This window comes from Dreissena polymorpha, chromosome 2 (genome assembly GCF_020536995.1).
Source record: "Dreissena polymorpha isolate Duluth1 chromosome 2, UMN_Dpol_1.0, whole genome shotgun sequence".
Lineage (NCBI taxonomy): Eukaryota > Metazoa > Mollusca > Bivalvia > Myida > Dreissenidae > Dreissena > Dreissena polymorpha.
The window spans coordinates 39,427,884-39,455,481 of record NC_068356.1 but is presented as its reverse complement, the minus strand read 5'-3'; the positions used below and the strand labels follow the sequence as shown (position 1 = coordinate 39,455,481).

The following is a 27,598-nucleotide window of genomic DNA, read 5'->3' as shown; positions in this document are numbered from 1 at the left end:
GTTCAGTAAACATTCTGCCGAAGAAAGAGTTTAATGGTCTGAACATTCACTCCCCATTGGAACCCTCTACTGACATTTTGACTGCATATACGGGCAAGAGACTTCCAGTTGTAGGGAAAATCGAGTTGCGATGTTCACACAAATACAAAACTGTGAACACGTGGTTTCATGTTGTAGATTCCCCGTCGGTACCTCTCTTAAGCCTGAGAAATTCAACAGATCGAGGGTTAATTCAGCTGCCATGTACTGTTGATAGCCCATCCCAAGAGTTACATACAGAAAGTGTGTTACCAGATTACTAAGACCTTTTTGAAGGTATCGGCGTCATCCCTGACACTTGCAAGCTTCATTTGAAGCCAGATGCTGTACCAGTCCTTAATCCTCTTATGAGAGTTCCGGAGGCATTACACAATAAACTACACGAGGAGCTAGACAGAATGGAAAACAATGACATAATTGCTAAGGTCAATACACCCACAGACTGGGTAAATTCACTTGTAGGGGTTGAACAGCCGAACACTTGACAGTTAAGAATATGTCTTTACCCAAAAGCACTGAATGACGCTTTTCGTAGACCACATTATCCTATGCCAACACTTGACGACGTGACGTCACAGTTAGCCGAATGCAAATATTTCAGTCTATTAGACATTACACATGCTTACTGGAGTATAAGGCTTGACGATGAGTCATCCTACCTGACATCATTCAGTACCCCATTTGGCAGATATCGTTATCTCTTCGACTTCCTTTTGGGATAAAATCATCTCAGGACATTTTTGTACAGAAAATTGATGAGATATTCGAGGACCTGACAGGTGCACGCACAATAGTTGACGACATATTAATAAGTGGACGTACAAGAATTGAGCATGACAGAAATCTCATTGCTACGGTTCAACGTGCACGTGAAAATGGCATAAAATTTAATGCAGACAAATGTCGTATTGGATTGTCCGAAGTACCATTCTTTGGTCACGTCATCTGGACTGAAACCAGACTGTACTAAGATTGAGGCATGTGTCAATGTAGAAGCCCCAAAGAAACTTGAAACATTTTTGGGTATGGTTACTTATCTGCAGAAATTTGCCCCAAATTTGGCTGAAATAACAAGCCCATTGAGAACGTTTCTGAAAAAAGACGTTGAATTTGTATGGGATCAGCCACAATCAGATGCCTTTTCCAAAGTTAAGCAGTATAAAGAAGTGAAACTCCAGCTGCTGGAGCAGTATTGAATTTTCATTAAAAACAATTAGTTGGTCCTTTATTTAAGGCAAGTGACCGATTGCCCAAACAGTACAAAACAGCACAATACAGCACAATACAAACCAACATAAACACAAAATATGAATAAAGCTGGGGTCACCGCCTTGGAACGGTCAATGCAAAGCATTGGGGGTTTAAACCTGGTTATAGAGCGCTCAACCTCACACTTGGCCCAGCAATATTCATAATACATTTAAGTGTAAATAAAATTTAACGTCATAGCATTGTAACTCAAATTAAACAATAATAAAAGGGAATTAAAACGCATTCAATTTAATTACTATTTAATTACTCAATTGCATTGAAGATACAAGAGTAACAGAATTACAACTTTTTGACGAACGATCAAATAAAACTAACAATTGTCAACTACATTCCTTCTTTATAGAAAAGATTTGAGAATATAGAATCATAGAGTTAATATCTCAAATAATCATCGCGCAAATACAGGAAGAAGCAGCAATAATGGGTGTAAAAATTCCATGTTACATAGCTTGGTTGTTTATGTGACTGCTAAACAAATACAAAATAATTAAATCAAACAAGAAACGCCTATCAGAGAGAAAATATAAATAAAATGGAACGTTATAAACCCAATGACCTATGCATGTAGATTACAACTGGGAAAGTCGGTCGTATGACGTCACAAAAATCCATAATGACATAATGACGTGAACAAATTCCAAGGGCAGTACTAAATAAAAATATAAATAGGGCTGTGCTACTAATAAAACAAGTTTAGGTGATTTAATATTAAGAAGCAAATGAATAAAAATGGTAATTCCATTAAAGCGACATTATTGGAATCAAACAGTTTATAGGTGTTTTGACAACTGAAGACAGAAATGATTTGATGTACGATTTGAGTCCAAATGTAGTTTACATGCAGATTTGTTCATACGACACAATAACACAATTTTATTCAACAGTGAAAAATGCCTATAATGTAGTATTCATGCAGATTTGTTCATACGACACAATGACACAATTTTATTCAACAGTGAAAAATGCCTATATCACTAATGATTCCAAATTTTAAGGGAAGAAAGATATAGTGAATCGAAAACCATCAAACACGTGTTTTTAAGTACATAAGCATCGTATCCTTTTGATAAAAACAAGTTAATTAAATTGAAAATTTTAATATGAACATTTGGTTTAACATATTTTAATTTGCGGACACGCTTCAAAACATCTCCGTAAAATGATGGATGGGAGATTCCATTATTTAAATGCCATTTTAAAGAAACATTATATTTTGAAATTAAATCACCATACATAGAGTAAAATCTAGCAAATTTATTTCTTAGGTTATGATACAAAAAGCCTTGTTTTAGCAATTTTTTAGTTAATATTAGATTACGATCATTAAAATCTTTAATACACGAACATTTCATAACACAAAGCCCGGTGTTAGCTTACTTTGACCCCAAGAAGCCGGTTTACATTGAATGTGACGCTTCACTGAACGGTGAAGGTGCAGCGATCATGCAAGATGGTCAGCCAGTTGCATATGCATCTAACACATTGACACAGACAGAACGAAATTATGCAAACATTGAATGTGAAATGCTAGCTATAGTTCGTATGCCAGCGTTTTCACCAGTACATATATGGCAGACATGTTATTGTTTATTCTGACCATAAGCCCTTGTCTGCGATCATGAAGAAGCCATTACATGCAGCACCACCTCGTTTGCAAAGGATGATGCTTAGTTTGCAAAAATATGACCTTGATGTAAGACATGTGAGCGGGAAAGAAGTTCCCATCGGCTATTTCCTGTCACGACAGCCAATGTCAGACTGTTCTGAAATCGACGGTCTTGACCTACACGTTCACCCGGTGCTCTCGAGCATGACCTCTACTGACCGAAGTCTTGAAAACATGAGAAACGAGACAAGAACTGACCTACAGATGATTGCCCTGAAACAGACTATACTTAGAGGATGGCGAAGTTCTAGGTCAGATTGCCTTGACTTGATACGGGAGTATTTCAATCACAGGGACGAACTTTCGGCAGCCGATGACCTAATTTTTAGAGGGCAGAGACTGATCATTCCCAAGCGACTCCGACCACACATGTTAGAACGAGTTCATTTAGGTCACATGGGTATTGAAAAAAGCACACAAAGAACCAAAGATGTTATGTACTGGCCAGGAATGTGCAAGCAAATTACTGAGTACATAATGAGCTGTATAATTTGCTTATCGCATAGAAACACAAACCAAAAAAAACAGTTAACATGCACCCCATGAAATTCCACAAGGTCCATGGCAGGAGGTTGCCACAGATATATTCCATTTTGATGGAAATTACTATTTGCTCGTAGTTGACTACTACAGCAGATACTTTGAAATAGACAAATTTCCGGACATGTTGTCCACAACAGTTGTCAGAAAACTGAAGTCACGCTCCAGTACCCATGGCACCCCGATTCGTACTTTCAGTTACAACGGACCTCAGTATTCATCGGACATATTTCGAAACTTTGTCAAATTATGGCATATTGAGCATGTCACATCTAGTCCACATCATCCAAAGTCAAACGGACTTGCTGAACGGACAGTGCAGACTGTAAAAAGGCTGCTACAGAAAGCAAAAGACAGTGGCCATGAACCATACTTAGCCTTGCTAGAGTATAAGAACACTCCACTCTCAGATTGCAATCAATCACCCGTGCAGTTGCTGTTGAGTAGGAGAACTAGGTCAATTATGCTTCAACGATTCCCCAGCTTCTTCCCAAAGTCGTTAACCCAAACTTTGTCTGATCTTCAATTCAAACTTCCAAAAACAAAACAAAAGAACAAATATGAAAAAACCGAAAAACCACTCCCCAGATTACATTTGAATGAATGTGTGAGGTTCCAGGTAGGAAAACTCTGGAAACCAGGTAAGGTTAACGAAATACATAATGCTAACTCTTACATAATACAAGCACCTTCTGGTCAGGTATACAGGAGAAATCGCCGCTACCTCATCAGAACCAATGAGGATTTCCCAGGGGTATCAGATTTTACACCGGATGTGATTGCAAAATATCATTCAAGCACTGATAAACAGGTCAAACAACCAACAAACAATAGTGCAATGAATATTCAACATCCCTCTTTACCTGTATATAAGCCCATTTCCCCTTAACAGACACGATCAGGAAGAATAGTGCAGCCGAGACAGCGATACGAAGAAAATGAATGGACTAAATAAATGTTCAGAATGTTGTTTATGTTTATGGGTATGTTACATTGATCAACACATCAAATTATTAGTATTAACAAGTTCAATATATATATATGTTGGTCGTTTTATGTGCTTATTAATATAAACATAAATATGATTGATTGTTAATATGTTGTAACATATTTGTATTGAAGAGAAATTTCCTCTTTACACAACAAAGGATGTCGTACACTGTAACTAGATACATACTATAGATAGCTGCATGCTTGATAACCTTACTATTACATTGTACAGTAGGCTGATAAGCCAGTCTCACTCGAGCCACAAACGTAGTAACATCATTAAATAGTATAGCGCACATAAGTGTTTGTTATTACTTTGATTATTCACATGAGTGAAATAATAACTACGCATAACATCAACACATGAAACAGCCAGTGTCTTATATAAAACGTTTTGAAAAGTTCCCTCCCTTGATGATAAGTGCACACTTTTATTTGCATTGAAATAAGCAGACACAATTTAAACATACAATAACACAGTGCTATTAAAGTGAGGTATTAGGTTTATCTATCCGTATGTAGGTATTATTAACTTTGAATGCAATTTATTTTGTAAAAAAATTCATTCTTTTAGACATTTTACCCAGTTGTAAAAGATGTGTTTTCGTAAAATCTTGATTGTTCATACACGGCATGTAAGTCAAAGATCAGTCTACCATTATCATTTTCCAAATGCATCAGCGTTATTGCAATTTCCTCATTTAAAGATATAAACATTAAAGATAAGCAAATGGTGGTGACTGGGTATTGGGACAAAAGAGCATAATAATTTATTTGTTATAATTTGTATCGTAATTTTGTAATAAGCAGTTTTTCAAGTTGTTTAAAAAAAAATCCCCAGTGAAACCTTTTATAAAGTATCCATTCCGATATTGGCGCTTTAGCGTCATAAACAAAAAAATATAAAAATACGGACCACAATTGTAGAAACATATCAGTCCTGCGTGTGCTCACACATGTTGTTTGTCTAAAGCTTTCGTCAGCATTGCCAGTATAATGTAATTCGTGCCTCTGTTTTCATAAATTATTTAATAATAAGTGCTAAGACAGTCAAGAAAAATGTGTGTCCAATATGCAAGGAGGAGATTGAGAATTCCATGAATGATTGGATTGCTATTCAGTGGAAGGGAGTGAAGGGAATAAATGAAGCTATATAGAAGCGGGAGGACGATCTTGCTATTAAGGCTGGTATAAAAGTTCGTAAAACATATCGTTTGCAGTACACATATGATAAAAACATTAAAAGTAATGTTGCAAAGCAAAATTGTAGTTATGTACAGAAGAGAAGCTTAAGGCAATCAAGTTGAGGTTTTGAAAAAGATAAAGACTGCATACTCTGTGTTTGTGTGGTTGAATTGGACACAAGGCATTTAAGCTGGGTACGTGCCGACCAATTTGTGGCGACTATTTTAGAGGTCTGCAGTTCACGTTCGGATGAGTCGGGACTTACTGTATAGGGACGGATTGAATACCTTTAACGAGATTTACATGCAGCAGACGTTATCATCATTTATGTAGTGGAAGTGTTCCGTCTTCCGAATCTGCGCCAATAGAGTTTCAACATTTTCCCGATATCAAACGAAGAAAATCTGGTCGTCCTAAAGATGATGATAAGTATGCGATGGAAAGAGGGATTTGCGGGACTATTTACTTGTTAGCAAGTGCCTACACAGCAAGCTTATAGCCGAAATGACACAGGAATGTCCCGATATTAAGATACTGCTTGATCAAGCCGAGGAATTGTACTCTTATTTCTAATAGGCGAGACGACGCTAGCAGATGCTACATGTTCTGAGATGTGTAATCAATTTCGAGTCGTCTACAGAGAAGAAGAAACATGAACTTTGCCAGACCTTCATACAAGCCAATTATGGCAGCATTATCAGCGTATGGTAAGGGCGTTGATCAAAGCGAATCTTTCTAGATGTTGGCTGATGCATTTGCAGGCAGTGTCCGTCTATCCGTTTTTGCTGCTGCTGGGCACTTCAATTAACTGCGATCTGCTTATTACTATTTGCAGGAAATTAGCAACCTTGAGGAAACGCATCCAGACGTTTATCGAAAGTTCGTTAATGTTTTTCACGTTATATATAGGAGCAATCAGTGCTGGGCTTTGCTAAGCAGCAATCTTGTCATTGAGCAAACATTGATTAGGTCTCTACATATTAAGGTGGTCTAAGACGCGACAGTGGTTTCGGGAAATGTTATAATTCAATACTAAATAGTTGGTATTCGTCCAAGTAACGCATTTTAGTTAATGATAGTTGTATTTTTTATGCAAAAATAATATTCCTGAAATGATCTCCACAAAATAAACATTGCCCACAACAACTCTAAATAAATATATAGAAATGCTAAGCGATGCTCGGGTAATATAATATGCTTCTTTGACAAATAAATAACACTAACACAAACTTTTTATCGTCATAGCATAGACCAAAATATAAACAACGTTTAAATCAATTTAACTAAGAAGCGTATTAACGATACACTTAAAAAATACACCTAACTTATTACAAAGGTAATTCGCATAAAACGTGTGAGACAAGTATAAGGACTCGCGACTTTAAATAAAATACAATACAGATTATAATATATCAACACTTCAAACAAAATACAAAACGGATGATAATATAAAAACACTTCAAATAAAATAAAATACTGATTAAAATTTATCAACACTTCAAACAAAATAAAATACGGATTAAAGTACATCAACACTTCAAATAAAATGTAAAACGGATTATAATATATACCAATCCTTCTTTATGCATAAGAGCTCGGCTTACATTGATAGCAAACACTGTATGGTTCATTGTGTGTTTAAAGTGAAAAGTGTTTCAAACAATAGAGAACCAGTATTCAGTATAATATACAAGTATATCCCATGTAAAAGTGTATGATCAAGTGCGCACGCATTCATGAATTTATTTTGTATAACACAATAGTATAAGATAAAAGAAGATCTCGATCCGTTTATGTAATGAACTATTTAAGATTTTACTACAATCGGTGTATAATTCATTTATTTTTTCTAATCAATATGACCGGCTGTTCACTTTTCACACCCTTGAGCTACCCCTTTGTACAAGACGGCTCCACCCTCATGTAGGAAAAGTGTTGGCCACACTTGAAAATCCACTAGCGGACCACCCTTTGTGTAAGCCCGATACAATTCCATGTTGAACGTTTCTCCGTGCTGTAGAAGACGGTCAAACACAACAGGTGGATCCTGTATGCTCATCAGCCAACACAGCGTGAACGCTTCTCTCAGGAACGTTTCCACGCGCAAGGCGTCACGTGCGGACGCGGAGCTGGATTGAGAGAGCTTTTTAATGTAGATCTAAAACAAAATATTTCATAGATGTATTAACTTACCCAAATCTACAGTCAATCTCTCAAAGATGTAGAAACTTACCCAAATGCAACAGTCAATAAAGAATTGTCGCCGTTTTTATGCTTAAATTGATAAATCACTTTAGCATAGTTGAAACACATTTAAAGGCATAAAATGCAATTCAAAATCTAAATCGAAAATTGTGAAATGCAAATGTAATGTAAACGGATAACAAAGAACAATGAAACAACTGAAAATTTAAGCCAACCGCCAACAGTCGTTGCCCTGCGTCCGATCCCAGCGCTTTGCGGAAATCCTTGAGCTGTTTATTTATCAAACTGGGAATATTTGATCCATCCTGGAATAAAAGTCAAATGAGAGTTTAGAATGTTGTTTTTTCGTAGTTTTCGGAGAAATCCATATTTATTTTTGAAACTCACTTGCTTGCTCATTTTGTTTTGTTTAATTATAGCATGCAAAGACAACATACTATAGTATAAAATCTACATCAATAACTTTAGGGCTAAATGATAATACATACTTTTTTCAAATACCTTATTGATATGTAACGTTAGGGATATTCATCACATGCTATACCCTGTTTCCAATGTAATACAACCATTACATATTTTTCTTTAAATTACACATGTGTAATACAACATTTTTAAGCGTTTTCATTGGCTTAGTTTTCGTTTATTGACCAATCGCATTTTGTTATTTTGCTTTGTAAAAGCCGAGCCATTCCAAATGACGTCAGGAAATGTAAACAATATTCGAGATTTATCATTATGTTTGCGTAAATATTTATTTAATTTGCTCATTTAAAAGCATGTGATAAAAAAGATCTGACACTCGTTGTCATATCATACCATATTTTATTAAACTCGTCCAGGAAATTCGTTAGTAAGCTCGCTTAAGGCTCGCTTACTAACAAAATTCCTGAACTCGTTTAATAAAATATGGTATGATATGACAACTCGTGCATGATCCTATATGTACTATTTATGACTGGAATGCTTACTTATCAATCAGGAACACTCGTTCGAACTAGAACAAATAATACTGAGATTTCTTCAGATATACATAAATATTAAATGTAAAAGTCGAACACATTAAAAAAGCTGTCTTAAAATTTAATCTAATTAACTCCTACCGTTTCTAATTGTAATGTTAGATCTCTTCTCAGACATTCTATTTGCTTCTCGGCTTCTGCTCTGCAAAACTTATCGGCTTCCTAGTTACACGAGAAGTATTATAATAAACGATCCAAGTGGTATATTTGCACTATTTGGCGTAATTATTGTTCTTGATAGTAGTAACACATTGTATTGCGCAATGGTATGAAACATTTCAACAAACTCCTCATACAAACATGATACATTAAGAAATAAAAATTAGTAACCGTTTGTAGTGCCAAATATTTAAAATGATTCGATATTACAAAAACATTTTTATTATTCATAATACATAAGTTATACAGATAATTATATGTCGCAATAATTGTAAGAAAATCAAACCCTATAACGCTAACTCTTTATTGCATACACGCGACCATTATTTTAACTTAGTAAAGGAACTACTTCCAATACAGTAATTGTTACCTTTAAAATTGTTAAAAGCGTTAAAACAGTAGTTTTTTCGTCTTTATAAATCGACCGCAAAACTTCAAAAGCATCTGTCCATTCATTGTCGTACAACTCCGAGAAACGCTCACCAAGTTTCATTGGGCGATTCTGGTCGGAAAGGTCGGTGATGTTCGGATTGTTGTCTGTCAACTTTTGCCCCATGAGCTTACTTAGTCTGTTTAAAATATTGTATAATAAAATAAGATGTTACACTGAAGCATGGAAATTTCAAAACATGGTTGTTTAGCACACATTTGCTAAAAAAACGATTGAAGAACTGTTGTTAAAGAAATTAAATAAACAAACCTTGTTTTGGTGTCCTCCAACTCTGCGGTTGTTGTCTTTAACTTACTGCGCACCTGTTGCAACTGCTGATTGAATGACGCTTCATTAGATTCGAATTCCCCCAACTTTTTCCTTAGATCACTGTTTTCCTTCTCTATTTTCTTAAGGTTTGTATCTTTACCCTGGAGCGCTTCATTTAGTCTGTTTGAGAGTAAAACTATTTATTTTATTCAAAGAAAACTACCTGTTTGTAAAAAAATGAACTGTAAAAATACTCATAATTGTGTCTGTCAACAAATAATGTTTTTGAAAACAAAGAAGGCGTAAGCTTAAGAATTTTTTATTCATTAACGGACATATATTCGTTTTTAGGATGCCTTGACATTACAAGTTGCCAAGGGATATTCCAGACTATAATACCTTGTTTTAGTTTCCTCTAATTCATCTTTTGTTTTCTTCAACTTATCTTGGGTCTGCTGCAGTTGATGATTTGCTGCTCGTTCTTTGAACTCGGATTTATCCAACTGTTTCCTTAGATCGCTTGTTTCTTTCGAAAGTCCCTCATCTTGCAATGCCTTAGACTTTTCTGTTTCCGCAAGCCTAATTGTGAAAGAAAATACAATAGTCAAATAAACTAATCGCACACCGATAAGATAAATACTACATAAAATTATGTTGATATAGTATATGAAGTCTACATTTAAATTTGCATACGCAAATTTAACGCGATTTGGATATGTGGGTATTTTTCTACTTTACCGTACTTTGTTTTCCTGCTTTCCGATTGCTGTGTTGCTTTGAACCGATCCTCGGACTCTTGTAGCAGTTGTTTTAATTCTGCTTCCATCAATTGTGATTTCTTAAAAGCTTCTGCTATGTCATTTTGCTTTTGTGTGTCTCTTTGATCACGATGAACGATTATCTGATTTGCGTTATTTAGCCTCCAGATTGGAAAACAAAGTATACATTTTAATCGGGATAACATAATTAACGTATTCATTACACAGGGAATATCAATTTGAAATAAATGCACTTGTATATACTATTTCTGTATTTCACTTTATGTATTTTACTGAATATTGATTTAGCTTATTTCCGATTCATCTCTTGTTCTACGCAATTACACGTTGTACCATAAGCTTTATTAATCTATTTACAATAGTGTGCGGATACAATGAGATTTTACACTGAAGCACGGATAGTTCAAACAGGGCTTTGAACACGCATTTGCAAAAAACGATCAAAAAACTATATCTTAAGAAAAAGCAATAACAAACCTTGTTTCGGCGTCCTCCAACTCGGCCGCTGTTGACTGTAACTTATTGTGCATATGTTGCAACTGGTGATTTAATGACGCTTCGGAAAATTTCGATTTCTCCAACTTTGACCTTAGATCACTGTTTTCCTTCTCCATTTTCTTAAGGTTTGTTTCACTATCCTGAAGCGCTTCATTTAGTCTGTATTGAGAGTAAAAATATTGTTGTTTTTACAAAAAAAATAAGTGACTTGTTTGTAACAAATGTAAAATACAAAAATACCCTTTTTAATCTCTGTCAGCGAAAACATTTGTTTTAAATACCAAGAACGCTTTAGATGACGTTTCTTTTATAAATGTCTGTCAATATATTATGTTTTAGTGTACTTTGAGACTACACGTTAACAAGCGCTATTCCAGACTACATTTCCAAACAATTACTTTTTCTTTGTTTCCTCCAATTCATCTTCAGTTTTCTTCATCTTATTTTGGGTCTGCTGCAGCTGATGATTTGATGCTCGTTCTTTAAACTCGGAAATCTCCAACTCTTTCCTTAGATCTCTGTTTTCTTGCGAATGCCCTTGATCTCGCAATTCCGAACACTTTTCGATTACCGCAATCCTTATTGCGAAACAATATACAGATGTAAAATAAACTGAAAGAAAAGGATTTGATAGGCACTACCTAAAATTATTTTGATATAGTTTATAAAGTATACATAAATATTGGTTTATACACATTTAAAGGTATTTTGATAAGTGTGCAGTATGTTTTACTTTACCGTACTTTGTTTTTCTGCCTTGAGATTGCTGTGTTGCTGTTAACTGATCCTGGGCCTCTTGTAGCAGTCGTTTTAATTTTGTCTCCAAATATTGTGATTTCTTCAATGATTCTGCCATGTCACTTAGCTTTTGTGCGTTTATTTTTTCCTTATGCATGTTCATCTCTTGGACCTCCGTTAACCTTCAATATGACCAAGTAGAACGAAGATAACAAATTAAACGTATAAATTAAACAGGGAATTTCAAAATGAAATCAATGTACTTGCATATACATGTATTATTTCTGTTGATGTGTTTTACTGTACCTTGATTTAGCTATATCCAATTCGTCTCTTGTTCTACGCAATTTCTCCTCGGTCTCTTCCAATAGATTTCTGACGATAGCCTCCATAGATATTACAGTCTTTAACTGTTTTCTTAGGTCAGTTATCTCCGGTGACTCTTTTGAGTACGAGAATTGAGTCTTTTCCTGAACTTTAATAGTGTTTTGCACTGCATTAAGCCTGAATGTGCAATAAAGTACAAGTTATGAACAGTCGCAGAATACGTTTACGATAATCAAATATTATTAAAGCTGCATTTTTATCAAAACAACTTGGGGTTGGGTTGGTACACATTACTTAATCTTAATACCGTTTGAGACCAACACAACAGCAATTGGACGGACATCTTTATAACATGAACGCTTTATTTAAAGACATGGTACGCATTATATGTTTATCATATAAGTGCCTTGTTTTTGTGTTATTTAATTCCTCGATTGCTTTCTACGCTGTTTCACCGTGATTGCTTTAACTGTTGAGTTAATGTCTCCTCGTTAGACTTTCTCCAATTGTTTTCTTAGTTCAACTATTACGTGTAAATGTTTCTGGTCCGCATCTTGCGCTTTTCGGTTTGCATTGTTTGACCTTCACAATAATTAGTATCGGTATATCAATCATGCATGGTTTAATAAAAATACCATAACGGACAATAAAGGACGGGTTTTCAAAGCAAGAATTTATTGTTCGAAAATTAAATAAACAAACCTTGTTTTGGTGTCCTCCAACTCTGCGGTTGTTGTCTTTAATTTACTGCGCACCTGTTGCAACTGCTGATTGAATGACGCTTCATTAGATTCGAATTCCCCCAACTTTTTCCTTAGATCACTGTTTTCCTTCTGTATTTTCTTAAGGTTTGTATCTTTTCCCTGGAGCGCTTCATTTAGTCTGTTTGAGAGTAAAACTATTTATTTTATTCAAAGAAAACGACCTGTTTGTTAAAAAAAAATAATAACTGCAAAAATACTCCTAATTGTGTATGTCAACAAGTAATGTTTTTGAAAACAAAGAAGGCGTAAGCTTAAGAATTTTTTTTTCATTAACGGACATATATTCGTTTTTAGGATGCCTTGACATTACAAGATGCCAAGGGATATTCCAGACTATAATACCTTGTTTTAGTTTCCTCAAATTCATCTTTTGTTTTCTTCAACTTATCTTGGGTCTGCTGCAGTTGATGATTTGCTGCTCGTTCTTTGAACTCGGATTCATCCAACTGTCTCCTTAGATCGCTTGTTTCTTTCGAAAGTCCCTCATCTTGCAATTCCTTAGACTTTTCTGTTTCCGCAAGCCTAATTGTGAAACAAAATACAATAGTCAAATAAAAGACGGACATCTTTATAACATGAACGCTTTATTTAAAGACATGGTACGCATTATATGTTTATCATATAAGTGCCTTGTTTTTGTGTTATCCAATTCCTCGATTGCTTTCTACGCTGTTTCACCGTGATTGCTTTAACTGTTGAGTTAATGTCTCCTCGTTAGACTTTCTCCAATTGTTTTCTTAGTTCAACTATTACGTGTGAATGTTTCTGGTCGGCATCTTGCGCTTTTCGGTTTGCATTGTTTGACCTTCACAATAATTAGTATCGGTATATCAATCATGCATGTTTTAATAAAAATACCATAACGTACAATAAAGGACGGGTTATCAAAGCAAGAATTTATTGTTCGAAAATTATGTTAACATAATGTTTACGTTAAATATGAATGTGAAATTATTTAATATAACTATATTGTTTAGCAGTCGCTTTTGATTGCGTTTCTTAGATATTGTTTTCAGTCGAAAAACTTTGAATTCATACAATAATGGGCTAATTTTGATTTTTATTTCCTTGTTTTTGTTTGCTCCAATTCTTCGGTCCATTTCTTAAAAGTATCGTCGGTTTGTTGCAATTTATGAGTACTTATGCTTATTTCTTCTGAATGGGAAGTTTCGTTCACGTCCGATTCGTGGAGACTGTTCAGAGAGGGTCACATATAAAACCCAGTAATAGACGAATAAATTGTTATTGTTTACATTCGGGATTTTCCGCGCATGCGCAATGACTGGTTGACAAAAACACTGGTTACAGTAATCTAAAACATGTATAAAGGACTTTTGTTTAGTCAATAAAACGATAAAATAATCCGAAATAAACATCAAATCTCTTAAATAATAGCGCAAATAAATCATATTTAGTACCAATAATTTTTTATTCATAAATATAGTTTCGTCTTTATAAAAATACGAATTAGTTATTAGCATCAGAGTAAACGTGATCGGAAGACTTAACACTGAAAATCTCACAAAACAAAACAAATAAATAAGCCGTATTCTTTATTATAGTAAGACTTTTATAAATGATATTTCAAAAATAATGAAACATATATTTATTTGATCACAATTATAAGTGGTGTTGATATTGTTATTGTTCATCAGCGATCGAATGTGTAAGTGGTGCATTTAATCAATTATAAAACAACGCCCTAAAAAAGCGGAATTGTTAAATATTATCATTTTATTTTCCATTGAATAAATTTTCGTTTCGTTTCCATTGAATGACAATTTTAATAATTTTAAGCATACACATGGGAAAAACCTGCATATTGTGCAAAATGAACTAGCTTTGCATGTATATTGAATTTATTTTACTAAGTAATAAGGAGTGATACATGTTGCAATCAAGCATTTTATGATAAATAACACTATATATTTAATTTGTTTTACGTAAGTATTTTTGATTACTGGTTTTCATGATTGTGTTTTGTGCACTGCTGTAACGTACAATGTTTACACGTAATTGCCGATTATATATTTGCCGGTAATCGTTAAATACATTAATTGTGTAGCTGTAAAATTGCACAAAATGTTAAATTGATATTTATTAAACACTGTATATTATGATTAAACTGGCTAATATATATACACTTAATCTTGCTAATCCATTTCGGACTAATATCTTCATTTTTTTTAAATATGATAACATATTTTATTAAAGCAACTGTTACGTATTTTGGCTTTAAAATGCGGCTTAAATGACTGCTCAATATGCCAAAAGATGACATGGAGGTATCATAAATTGTGTTTAATGACCATACAATCATCTGCCACATGTGGTTTATGCAGGCACCCCAAGTATAGGTCCCTGGGTTTATGACACCATGTTTACTGTGTAACTGTCTGGACAGTATCCGATCATAATGAGATAAACGGTTTGTGATGAACAAAGATGCAAATAAACACCGGGTTAAAATGATGAAACAAACAGTGTTAAAATTGGTGTGAACAATTAAATAAAAACAATTACACTTATCGAGAGAATTGATTTAATGTGTAACATGGTAAGTTTGTACAGACATATTAAGGTTCAAATCAGAACTATATGTTGCGTACCGGTACATAAAATCGATCTGTTTGTTTTCATTCTTAATTGTGTTCTTTTATTAAATTAAATTTATTCTTAAAGAATTTACATTTCTGAGCTTTTTAAATCTAAAATGATGTGCTAAGCAGAAAGATCTTTGTGGTAACCACATACCGAACTCGTAGATCGTGTTCTACTCCCGAGTTCATTTTTAGTAAAAACAAATAATAAAAATAATATAATCGTTCCTAAAATGCATTTCCTTGAATGCTAATGTTTTATTCAGATATAATTTTTAGAATTATATTTGATATCGTGCACGATTATCAATAAAATCGATGATTAAGTTCACCGTCTCTCTATGCGTTTATTTGCCAACCAGTGGGCGGAGTCTTAACTTTGCAGGTGCGCGTGACGTCACGCGTTTACTCGTCTATAGCTCATGATAAGTAAATAAGTATATTAAAGTATGCATATATATGTATGAAATACAAACTAGGTCTACATGGATACTGGAAGATATAAACAATGTGAAACTTTACCTCCACCCGAAGAAGAAACAACTTGCTATAGAACGCGGTCCTTTATTTATTGCTATTAACAACAGTGTAACAATGTTGGCTGTTCATTCGCCATTATACGCAATTTCCTTTTGAAATGATTCACATTGTAGAACAACTCTGATTAAAGAGGTAAATATGCATCTTACATGCATAAATATACTGGGTGTATTTATTGTAGATAACACCGTTTTAACAAAATCTCTTTTTTACATTAATTAATCAAACGCACGTTTACAAATATAAAAATTACAAAGCACAAATCGATTGCATAAAATTGATACTGTAAAACTGATTATGTCTAATCATTATTAACTATTATATAATATTAAGGTTATAAAACTGAAATGTGACATTTTGATTTTCTGTTCTGTCTTCTCATATTTCTTATTGCCACGATATTCTGCTTCCAAAAACACATTTTAAGAAACAGTTTATGAATAATTAAGGGGACTCGGATGTCATGTATTGTAATGTAAGGGACACAACTCGTATTGTCTTGTTAAAGCATGCAGTCATGAGTTATTTGTATTGTGGTTTATATCTGTGTGGATATATGAATAAAGTCAGTTGTGAGTTACCCACCAACGAGTTCAGAGTTATTACATGGTGTCAGAATGGTTGTGAATAAATAGCTGGAATACAAGAAACAATAGATGCTAGACATTTATTGATGAAGTTTTAGACAACTGGGAGCAGTATGGCTGCAAAGGGAATTAGAAATTTGCAGGAATTTAATTCAGCAGATGCAGGAGCCGCAGAGTGGGAGATTTACAAACGTAATTTCCTAGTTCACCTGGACGCATTAGGTCTGCATGACAAACCAGGGCGTCGAAAAGTTGGAGTATTGTTATCCAATATGGGTCGTGAATGTGTCAAAATTTATGATTCGTTTATATGGATGCCAGAAGTGTTGGCAGATGAAGACAACGGTATTGCACACAGACCCGCAGAAGATAGATATGATTTGGACACTGTGCTAACAAAATTTGATCATCATTTTGGTGTCCACAACTTCAGAAACATTAAGCGGCAGGAATTTCTGAACACCAAAAGAGGTCAATTATCTGTTATGGATTACATATCAGAATTACAACGAAAAGCTGAGTACTGCCAATATGGAGCGCACAAGGATGGTTTCATATGTGACATGATTATTAATGGGATAAACGACAAAAAGTGTTCGGAAAAGCTTATGGAAATTCCAGCAGATCAATTAACATTGGAAAGGGTTATTCAAACGTGTCGTCACATCGAACTCACAAACGCTCACATTAAGACTTTGCAAGAACATCCAGCTGTACACGTGGCGCGTCCGGATAAATATGGCAAACGTGGTGGAAGACAAAACAATTTAAATAGTATCATGCCATTTTGCCAAAAGTGTTGCAAAATGCATGCGCTTAAAAATTGTCCAGCATTCTACAAAAGATGCGATGTATGTGGTCAAAGGGACATTTTAAGGCGTCTAGCTATTGTAGAGGACGTGCAACAACTCGAGGTCGTTGGCAGCACCGTGGTGGCACTAGGCCAAGCCGTGGCTATGGTCGTGGTCGTGCTAACGTTCGTGTTCACTTCGCAGAAGAAGACGAACTATCTGATATGTTCGAACAAAATACATCAACACATGATGTTTACACAGTACAAAACAATGGCAATGAAATACAATGAGTGGACAGTAAACATGAAGGTCAACAACAAGCATTTGCGTTTGGAGATAGACAGTGGTGCACAATGCAACGTGCTCTCGAGACAAATCGCTGAGAAATTTTGTGCGGAATTCCCAATATTAAAGAGTGATGCCCGCATAAATGGTGTAAGCGGAACGCTGAGCAAGGCATTGGGCAAAATAACTTTACCATGCGAATACAAGAACGTGAAACATAATTTAACATTTCAAGTGATTGATGGACAAAGAAATTTAAATCTATTGGGCAGAGATGATTCAGTTAAACTAGGCCTCATCATGAGAGTAAACAGTACCCAGATGGAAATAGAGCAACTGATCAAAGAATTCAGTGATGTTTTATGCGATCAAATTGGTTGTTTGCCAGGAGAGTATGACATCAAGATCAACGAGACAGTGACACCGGTGGTTCATGCACCTCGTTCAGTTCCAGTAGCTATACGGGGTGAATTGAAAGAGCAATTAGACCATCTTGAGCGATGCAAAATAATAACAAAACAAACAGAGCCGACAGAATGGGTAAATAGCATGGTGTGCGTGAGAAAAAAGAATGGCAAAGTTCGCATATGTATTGATCCAACTGATCTGAACAAGGCGATCATGCGTGAACACTATCCGATGAACACAATTGATGAAGTTGCAACAAGATTGCATGGAAGCAAATATTTCACCACATTGGATGCGAACATGGGTTATTTTCAGGTGAAATTGACTGAGAAGAGCTCAAAGCTCACAACATTTAACACACCATACGGTCGATACCGATACCTTAGAATGCCAATGGGTGCACGATGTTCCAGTGAAGTGTTCCAGAGAGAAATGGAGAAGCATTTTGGAGCAATGGACGGTGTAGAGATCGTTGTTGACGATATTCTAGTCCATGGAAATACCATAGAGGAACATAATGTGAGGCTACGAGCTGTACTGGAAAAAGCAAGGAGCATTGATCTAAAACTCAACAAAGATAAGTGTGTATTTGCACAGCCTGAAGTGAGTTACGTTGGTCACAAACTGACAGGAGAGGGGCTGAAACCGACAGAGGAACGCATTGCGGCGATTGTAAAAATGAAAGAGCCCGAGAATCAGAGTGAATTGCTTACGATACTAGGAATGCTTTCTTATGTAGCTAAATTCATTCCTGGATTGAGTGAACTGAATGCTCCTCTACGAGACCTTAAAAATAAGGAAAATTGGAATTGGACAAAGGAAGCTAGAGAAGCCTTCAAAATGATAAAGAAAGCGCTGACGTCAACAGAAGTTTTACGTTACTTTGATGTATCAAAACAGGTTACGTTAACCGTGGACGCATCTATGAGAGGTTTAGGAGCTGCAATAATTCAAAGCAATGGGGTAGTAGCATATGCATCTCGTGCTCTGACATCAGCAGAACAGAAGTATGCTCAAATAGAAAAAGAAATGTTAGCGGTAGTATTTGGCTGTGAGCGATTTCACAAACTACTGTACGGGAATACAAGGATCACAGTGGAATCCGATCATAAACCACTTGAAAGCATACTGAAGAAACCCATACATACAGCACCATTACGGATACAAAGAATGATGCTGAAGTTACAGCCATATGAATTCAAGTTGATTCATAAGAAAGGGAAGGAAATGGGACTTGCAGATTGCCTAAGCAGAATGCCATTAAATGAAGAAGAGAAACAAACAATGGATGATGAGCTGATGGTATTCGTGGCAGAAACATTTGCATGTACAAATCATGAAAAGATAGCAAATGCAACAGCAGATGATGAACAGCTACAGATAGTAAAACAAATAATCATATCAGGATGGCCAGAAACGCGCAATGAATTGCAGGATGAAGCAAAACCATTTTGGGAATTTAGAGATGAATTGTCAGTGTACAATGGCGTTTTATACAGAGGACAGCGTGTCTGCATTCCAATGAGTCTCAGATCTGAAACAATGAAGGCTATACACAAGTCACATCTTGGAATTGTGAATTGCAAGAGAAGAGCCAAAGAGTTGGTATATTGGCCTGGTATGAATAAGCAAATAGAAGATGTAGTAAGCAAATGCAGTGTATGTTTGACATACAAAAACAAGCCAGCAAAGGAGCCTATGATTATGCAACCTGTACCAGAATTACCATGGAGCAAAGTTGGCACAGACTTATTTGAAGTCAATGGTTTTCATTATTTGATCATGGTAGATTATTACTCAAACTTCATCGAAGTATCACCTTTGCAACACGATACAAGAACAAGCACAATAGTGAAACAAATGAAAGCTAACATTGCAAGGTATGGCATCATGGATACGCTTGTGAGCGACAACGGTCCACAATTTTCAAGTCAAGAATTTAAACAATTTGTGGATTCATACAACATTAAACACGTAACATCATCTCCTCTATATCAGCAATCAAACGGGTTAGCTGAGCGAGCTGTTCAAACGGTGAAGAATATCACAAAGAAATGCTTTGAGACAGGTGATGATATTTACTTGTGCTTGCTAGAATTGCGTAACACTCCTCGAGATGACGTAGTAGGTTCGCCGATGCAGAGGCTAATGGGTCGTAGAGCAAGAACTCTCATACCGATATCAAAAGGACTGCGGAAACCCCAAGCTGACCAAACAGGAAAGATTGCATCAAAAATGAATGATTATAGATGCAAACAGAAATTTTACTACGACAGGCACACAAAGGTAAAAGAAGACCTGAAGCCAAATGATGCAGTACGAATCAAAACACCAACAGGATGGAGACCTGCAGAATATGTTCGGAACTCGCCATATCCTCGTTCGCACATCGTTAAGGCTGGCGAAAGTGGACGTGAGTATCGGCGTAACACGTCTATGCTCATGAAAACCAAAGAATCCCCACATGTCATTGAAACACACGAGGAAACAATACCAAAATTACCAATGGTTTCCAGAGATTTGCAACAGAACGGCAGAGATTTGGCAAGGAACGATAGAAGTTTGCCTACAAACAATAGAGAGTTGCCAAGAGAGCAGCAACCGGTGCAACGCCATTCAGCACAGCAACGAAACAACGCGACAGAACAAATCCGTACACGTTCAGGACGAGCAGTGAAAACACCAAGTTATCTCAAAGATTATGTGTGCTAAAGTGTGACATGGGCATAATAATCCCATTACATAATAACTGGTGTGAGGAAATAACAGAAAAAAGTCTGTGTTGTATTATTATATAATGTAACATTATACAATATATTTATATATTATTATATTATATTATATATTACTGTTTTATTATCATTGTATTTGGCAATGTAGCTTGTTATATAAAACAAGTACTCGTTTTGATGTTGTTTGTACACATTTATTTTATCACATCAACATCTTGGTTAATGTTTAAAGATTCAGTTTTGTTTTTCTCCTAAGAACAAGATGTTCAGAAAATTCTTTTCTCACAGAAATCCAATACTTCATTGTTTTTGGGTGTATCTACTTTCTAGCTTGTTTTCGGTGTGATCATAGTCTGTTATCATTTCCCAGCTAAAACCCGACAATTAAACATAGTTTGTTCTGTACATAGCCTGAATCTGAGATAACAGGGACAATTTTGTGCAAACTTAGAGAACATGTATTTTAGTGAATACTTTTGTTTTTACATGTTGTTAATTTGATTTTATGAATTTCATTCCAATATTTAATTTAAAATCAGTTCTTCATTAAAAAAGTGAATTTTGTTCATATGGAATGTTCTATTTTCAATAACAATTTAAACTCAGAGGTTTAAAGGAAAAATTCTCACTATCTTTTAATTAAAAGAGAAGTTTATAATTTGTTCGGACAGGTTATATTATTATCTTTCTTTCGCATATCTATTCCCATATGTAACGATATATTAGTTGATGTATCATGTATTTGTAATTTTTTTTTAAAGAAAGAAAAGGGGATGTCATGTATTGTAATGTAAGGGACACAACTCGTATTGTCTTGTTAAAGCATGCAGTCATGAGTTATTTGTATTGTGGTTTATATCTGTGTGGATATATGAATAAAGTCAGTTGTGAGTTACCCACCAACGAGTTCAGAGTTATTACATCGGACATTCCAAGTCGCCAATCGTCAATCTTTTCTATCCATTTGTGCATAACCATTCACTCTTTTGAACCTTAATATTTTAAAGCAAAAAGTGTTTATATATTTATACATAATACCTTGTATATGCATTCATCATAGCAAAGGAGATGTAACAAGTCGAAAAAAAGAAAATATAAGCACACACGCGTTGTTATCTCTAATCAGAAAAAAACAACGGCAGAAAAATACTGTAGCGTAATTCATTTTAAAGCGAACACAACGCGTAAAACTTTTTGTTTTAAATTGATTATGGTGAGTAACACAAAATTCAAGTTAGACAGACAATAAAGACGGGCCGCCGTACTGGAGGCCACGTATCTGTACGACATTACTACTATAAACTTACCATTCTGAATCTGGGCTAAAATCCAACAGGCGGGTATCCCTCGCGGGACGACCAGTACTTTTGTAGCGCACTCCCGAGCTGAACTCCTGGGACAAACTCTGGGGTGAACTAAATTTACATGAGACTAAATACGAGCTACACATGTTTTTAAGACAGTTCATGCATCGCGATATGCTACTTAGTAAAATAGGGACTGATACATTACTATATTGTATTCTCGGCTGGTTGGCTCGACGTATGGTACACTTTGACATATCATATGATATACATGGGTGTGACTACGACGACTACGTCTCAAAACAAAGTTTGAGCTCAGAAATTGTATCTGACGTTACATTATTTGAAACAAAATAATTTAAGTTTTAATGCATACAATTTAAGTTCTATCTTCAATTGCAAGGGTATCCATATTTGAACTTGGTCGAATTAAAAAAAATGTCTTTTACTTATTTTTTTACAACACTATACTGTTTGGAATAGTCTACAATAAGTAACAAAGCATAAAAATAGTTTGCCTAACACGGGAATCGAACCGTGTCTTTTATAACGCATGCTTTTCATGTACTCCACAGAGGCATTAACAATCATCAAGAGAAAATTATATAAAAAATATCTTGTGTTGATTTCGACAATATTATCGTAGTTTTACGTATTTACTCGGAGGCCGCTAAGGCATCAGAAATGTACGTAATAAAGGCGATCTTACGCGAAGTTGTTAAAGGGACCGTAAAACGTTTTGGTAAATTGACAAAATTAAAAAAAGATGTTTCAGATTCGCAAATTTTCGTTTTTGTTATGATATTTTTGAGGAAATAGTAATACTGACCATTTACCATGCTCTTAAATATCCATTATATGCATCTTTTGACGATTTGAAAACCTGAAAATTATAAAGCGTCGTGCGACGCGAAACGATTGAATAATTTGGCAAGTTCTTATGTAGTAGTTATATTTTGGGAAACTACGAGGATTGATTATATAGGTAACAAGAAATATCTTTAAAAAAAGATATACGGCGTTGATTGTGGTCGATGTTTATGAACGATCAAAAGTTATCTCTATGAGATAAAAAGTAGCGGATGCCTTTTTCTGCGCAGTTCTTAGCTACATCACAAGCAAATCAATTACGGGGTGTTGCGCCAGATTTCGTGGCTTATTTTGCTTTAAGTGATATTATTACTCAGATATCTATATTTACAGAATAGAAAAACACAAGAAACATGAAAATAAACGAGAGCATATAGGTCAGCCGGCAATACTCGAGTCTTATTTAATTGCATAATTATAGTGTAGTGAATTATTGTGCTCATGCTTAATAAACTGGTCTAAATGGATAAATATTTCTAATTAATTTTATCAAAATTGGTCCTTATCATGCAAATGTTGAAAACATATTAAAAATCGATGATTGACATACCACAATAATATCGCCGAATATCGTTATTTAGTATCTTTCTGATCAAAACAGACTTCAAGAGCACAAAGTTTACGAGACGGCGTTTATAAGATTTCTGCAACTGACCGCAAACTGACCTTGATATCTTGCGGATTGGAATGCGATGCATTAAAGTTAGGTAACAATTCTCTGCTGAAACGACGGCTTGTTTACGCCAACTGTACACGACCAAGGCAACAGCTGTGCCTAAAATATTGATATATCGACAAAGCGACTAACGAACTATTTACTCCATCAGACAAAAATAGCATAGATTCAAATTTTTTCCTTCAATAAAAAGATCGCAACCCCTTCTGCGAACTCCGGTGATGAACTGTATATAAACTCTGACTTTCACACACTGGCCGCGAATTGACCCGAAACCTCGCGGGTTGAAATGCAATGCAAGTAAGTACTAAATATGAGAATATAGCCTTCAGTATAAACGCTTTTGCGCTGGTAATTCTCTGAAAATAAAAGGTGAACGCACACACTGTATTTATGTCGAAAATTGATTGTAAAACTGTTCTATCTATTGAGCCTTTTCATTAGAGATAAAATTGTTTCATGCAGTAAAACAGTGTTACAAAGACGCGGATATGTTTCCAATGTTCTGGTGTTATACTCAAATCAGCCAATGGAATAAATGAAGTGTATTCATTCGTACCTAGCCGCGGGAAATTTTATTTGAATATTATTGAACACTAACAAAGGTCAAGTCAGGGTGAAAAGCTGGCTTAATACAGCTTACGCCGAAAAAAACATCCGACTTTTTCTCCAGGACTCCAGGGGTCAGTGGTTCGAGCCCTGTTGAGGGTTACTTTTGTTTTCCTTTTTTTAAATTGTATTCTTGTTTTTTTACTGGAGATTTTAGGTCAAATGTTCAAATCTATCAATATAAAGCATTTAATGACATGCCTCAATACATGCCAAAATCTGTTGGACGGCCCCTTTAAGAGGTCTAGTATCTTAAAGTGTTCATGCAGGACGTATTTTATACTTAATATAAGAAATCTTCGTAGTTTCGTAAATTTAAACGACAACAACAGAACTCTCCAAATTATTCAATCGTTTCGCGTTGCAACGCTTTATAATTTTTAGGTTTTTAAATCGTCAAAAGATGCATATAATGGCTATATTAGACTATGGTAAATGTTCAGTAATACTATTTCCTCAAAAATATCATAACTTAAACGAAAATTTGCGAATCTGAAACAACTTTTTTAAATTTTGTCAATTTACTAAACCGTGAAAAGATCCCTTTAATTAATTATTGAACTCAAGAAACATAATTTTAAGATAACTTCTTATTAACACCCGTTAGTCTTTTATTTAAGTGACCAATTGCCTACTGTATAATAACACAATACAATTTATTATATATTATTTACAGTATATACATGACATGTATGAAGCATTAATCGCTTATAATGCAAAAACATTTAAGTTGTATGTGCAGTGAAAATATACTTACCCACTGTATTCATCTCCGTACGATGAATAACGCGGTTTAAGTTTGATCGGTTGCCGACAATCGTACAATATTGAATTTCGTCGTTGACTCTGCGATTGAGGCTGGTGCTCAAACTGTCCAATGTCATCATAGTTTCGTGATGAACCATGTAAGCATCCGAGATCTGTTTTAGCTTTTCTAAAGGCGTAAGATAGTTGTAAAATACCTAAAGTCAGTTCCATCTTATTTCTTTCCAAACTCTCTAGTGTGAATGGATTCTCATATAACCATGCCATCTTCCGCGTACAGATCTGTGAATGAATCCAGTGAAAATTGTATCAATAAATATTTTGCGACATTTAAGCATTCAAACAAATGTACCTGCATGGCTAAACTATGCATTGTATGTGCTGTTTTTATGCCCCCGGATCAAAAGATTGGGGCATATTGTTGTGTGTCTGTCTGTCTGTCTGTCCGTCTGTCTGTCTGTCTGTCCATCCGTCCGTATCCGTCCGTTCGTTCGTCCGTATCCGTCCGTCCGTCCGTCTGTCTGTCTGCAATAACTTTTGCATTATTGAAGATAGCAACTTGATATTTGGCATGCATGTGTATCTCATGGAGCTGCACAGTTTGAGTGGTGAAAGGTCAAGGTCATCCTTCAATGTCAAAGGTCAAATATATGGCTTCAAAGCGGCGCAATAGGGGCATTGTGTTTCTGACAAACACATATCTTGTTTTCTTTCCTATGATGTCGTTTTAAAGCAAAACTAAATATAATATTATTTTCAGTGTTTATATTCAAGAACTAACATGTTTATTAACATGGAATATATTTTGCTTGACATTTTATTAATTAGTCAACACTTTTAGAAAATATTAAACGTCAAATGCAAATCAAATCTTTTATTACCTTATAATGTTAACAGTACGGTTTGCAGACGGCTCTGAATTATGAAACATCTTACACCTTTAGCTTTTAAGGCAATAATTGTTTCTTTTGAAAAAGAGATTAAACAATTACCGGTCATGATCAACTAGATGTAGCTGCTAAAAATTCTTATTGAACATTTGACATCTATACTGGAGCATCTTTATATTTCTGAAAATATTTTTAACTGACGATATTCATTCTTAAATTAATTAGTTATTACAATTTGTATATTCAATGGAGTTGTGGGTTCACGCATGATGAATTCAATTGATCTTACAAACAATGAACCCATTTAACACATAATTATCTAATCAATAATTATTAAAGTTTGTACGCGGTGAACAACGACACTAGTGTTTAATAAAAAATATATAAACCATGATTTAACGAGGTGTATCGATTAGATAATTACTGAGTCATTATTTCAAAGGCCTCATTTGAGTAGTGCCATAGGAGTAGTTAGAGACGCATTATGTATACGTCGAAGAGATTGTTATACGATACAATAATAATAATATATTATATACAAGTTATAGATAATTAGCATATATTATTTGGGACTTCATCAAAATGAAATACATTTTGTAACCTTTCGGTAATTGTAATTTAAGCTTTCCATTATATTAGGACAATGAAAAGTCTACGAGAAAACGCGTTAAACCCTAATTACGCTGTTCAGGTCATGGGGCGCATATTAATATCCAAAGGCTTTCAAGCACTTTTTACATATATCTGAACACTAAACAGTAAGATACGTCCAAAGTTAGAATATAGGAATTCACCTTCACGCTGAACATCGAGTAAAAAAAAGAGCATTTACGTACCGTTCTCACGCTACTTAAATATATATATCCTATTGCCACCTGTATCTGTCACTTTTGTTATTCTAGTACAATGAATTCAATCTTAGATTACATTAAACAACTAACTATGATTTAATATTTACATTTTAATTAGACTATTCTTCGACAAATCAAATCAGCACACGTTTAAAATCGAAACTAGTTTTGTTTTGCTCTGTCCGTATACGAATTATTCAGAACAGGAAGTAAAGCATATCCCGCACTCGTTTAATAGATTATTATTTGATTAATAATATTTTCTTAGCTCCGCGTGAAAAATGTTCAATATCAAGAATCACACAAGTGCATGTGTATCATTAACATATTTATAAATTAATAGGGCCGTTTATTATGTTCAGAATGTCACCAAGTTACATAATGATCTTTATGGTTGTATAATAATTAAGTTTACTGAATTATATCGCTTTGACCAATCGCTCATTCGAGGTTGCTTGACCAAGGGTTTGTAGTAAATCGACTGGATCACACGAACATATGATATTGTTCACCACTGAAAAGGTACTCAAATAATCATTGATTATTACATCTGTTAAATGGTCGATTGCTTAATATAGCTTACGCGAGTAATATTACCGTAACATGTTGTCAGATAATATAGTACTATTAGACATTCCATTATTTTAATTCGTTTATTTGTATATGTTAAAAGAAACTAAATATTTATATGTTAATGTAACATCAACGCATTTCTATAAGGAAATAAAATAACTTCAAGTTGTTTTTGTATCATATTGAAATGATTTAAAAAGAATTAAATACATGGTTTCGGTGAATTTGTTGAA

At 34.8% G+C, this 27,598-nt stretch overlaps 1 protein-coding gene and 1 long non-coding RNA gene across 4 annotated transcripts in view; one reads left to right on the top strand and one right to left on the bottom strand.

The window, feature by feature from the left end:
* The window catches only part of LOC127866698 (uncharacterized), a 194,114-nt gene that overhangs the window by 25,447 nt on the left and 141,069 nt on the right, over positions 1-27,598 (top strand). The gene's annotated exons all lie outside the window — the stretch shown is intronic.
* Positions 1,534-26,977, bottom strand: LOC127866668 (myosin-9-like). 3 transcript variants are annotated; one of them, XM_052407400.1, is made up of 16 exons: positions 26,778-26,977; positions 25,044-25,333; positions 22,135-22,242; positions 13,224-13,403; positions 12,820-12,999; positions 12,097-12,294; positions 11,796-11,972; positions 11,451-11,630; positions 11,032-11,211; positions 10,519-10,695; positions 10,175-10,354; positions 9,776-9,955; positions 9,446-9,644; positions 8,998-9,078; positions 8,113-8,202; positions 1,534-7,850 (listed from the first exon to the last, which is right to left on the bottom strand). In XM_052407400.1, the coding sequence occupies exons 2-16, from the start codon at positions 25,316-25,318 to the stop codon at positions 7,563-7,565; spliced, it is 2,673 nt and encodes an 890-aa protein (XP_052263360.1). In that variant the 5' UTR covers positions 25,319-25,333; positions 26,778-26,977; the 3' UTR covers positions 1,534-7,562. The 3 variants fall into 3 exon arrangements, with proteins under 3 accessions (XP_052263360.1, XP_052263361.1, XP_052263362.1); XM_052407401.1 differs by having other exon boundaries at positions 26,900-26,972; XM_052407402.1 differs by lacking the exons at positions 10,175-10,354; positions 10,519-10,695; positions 11,032-11,211.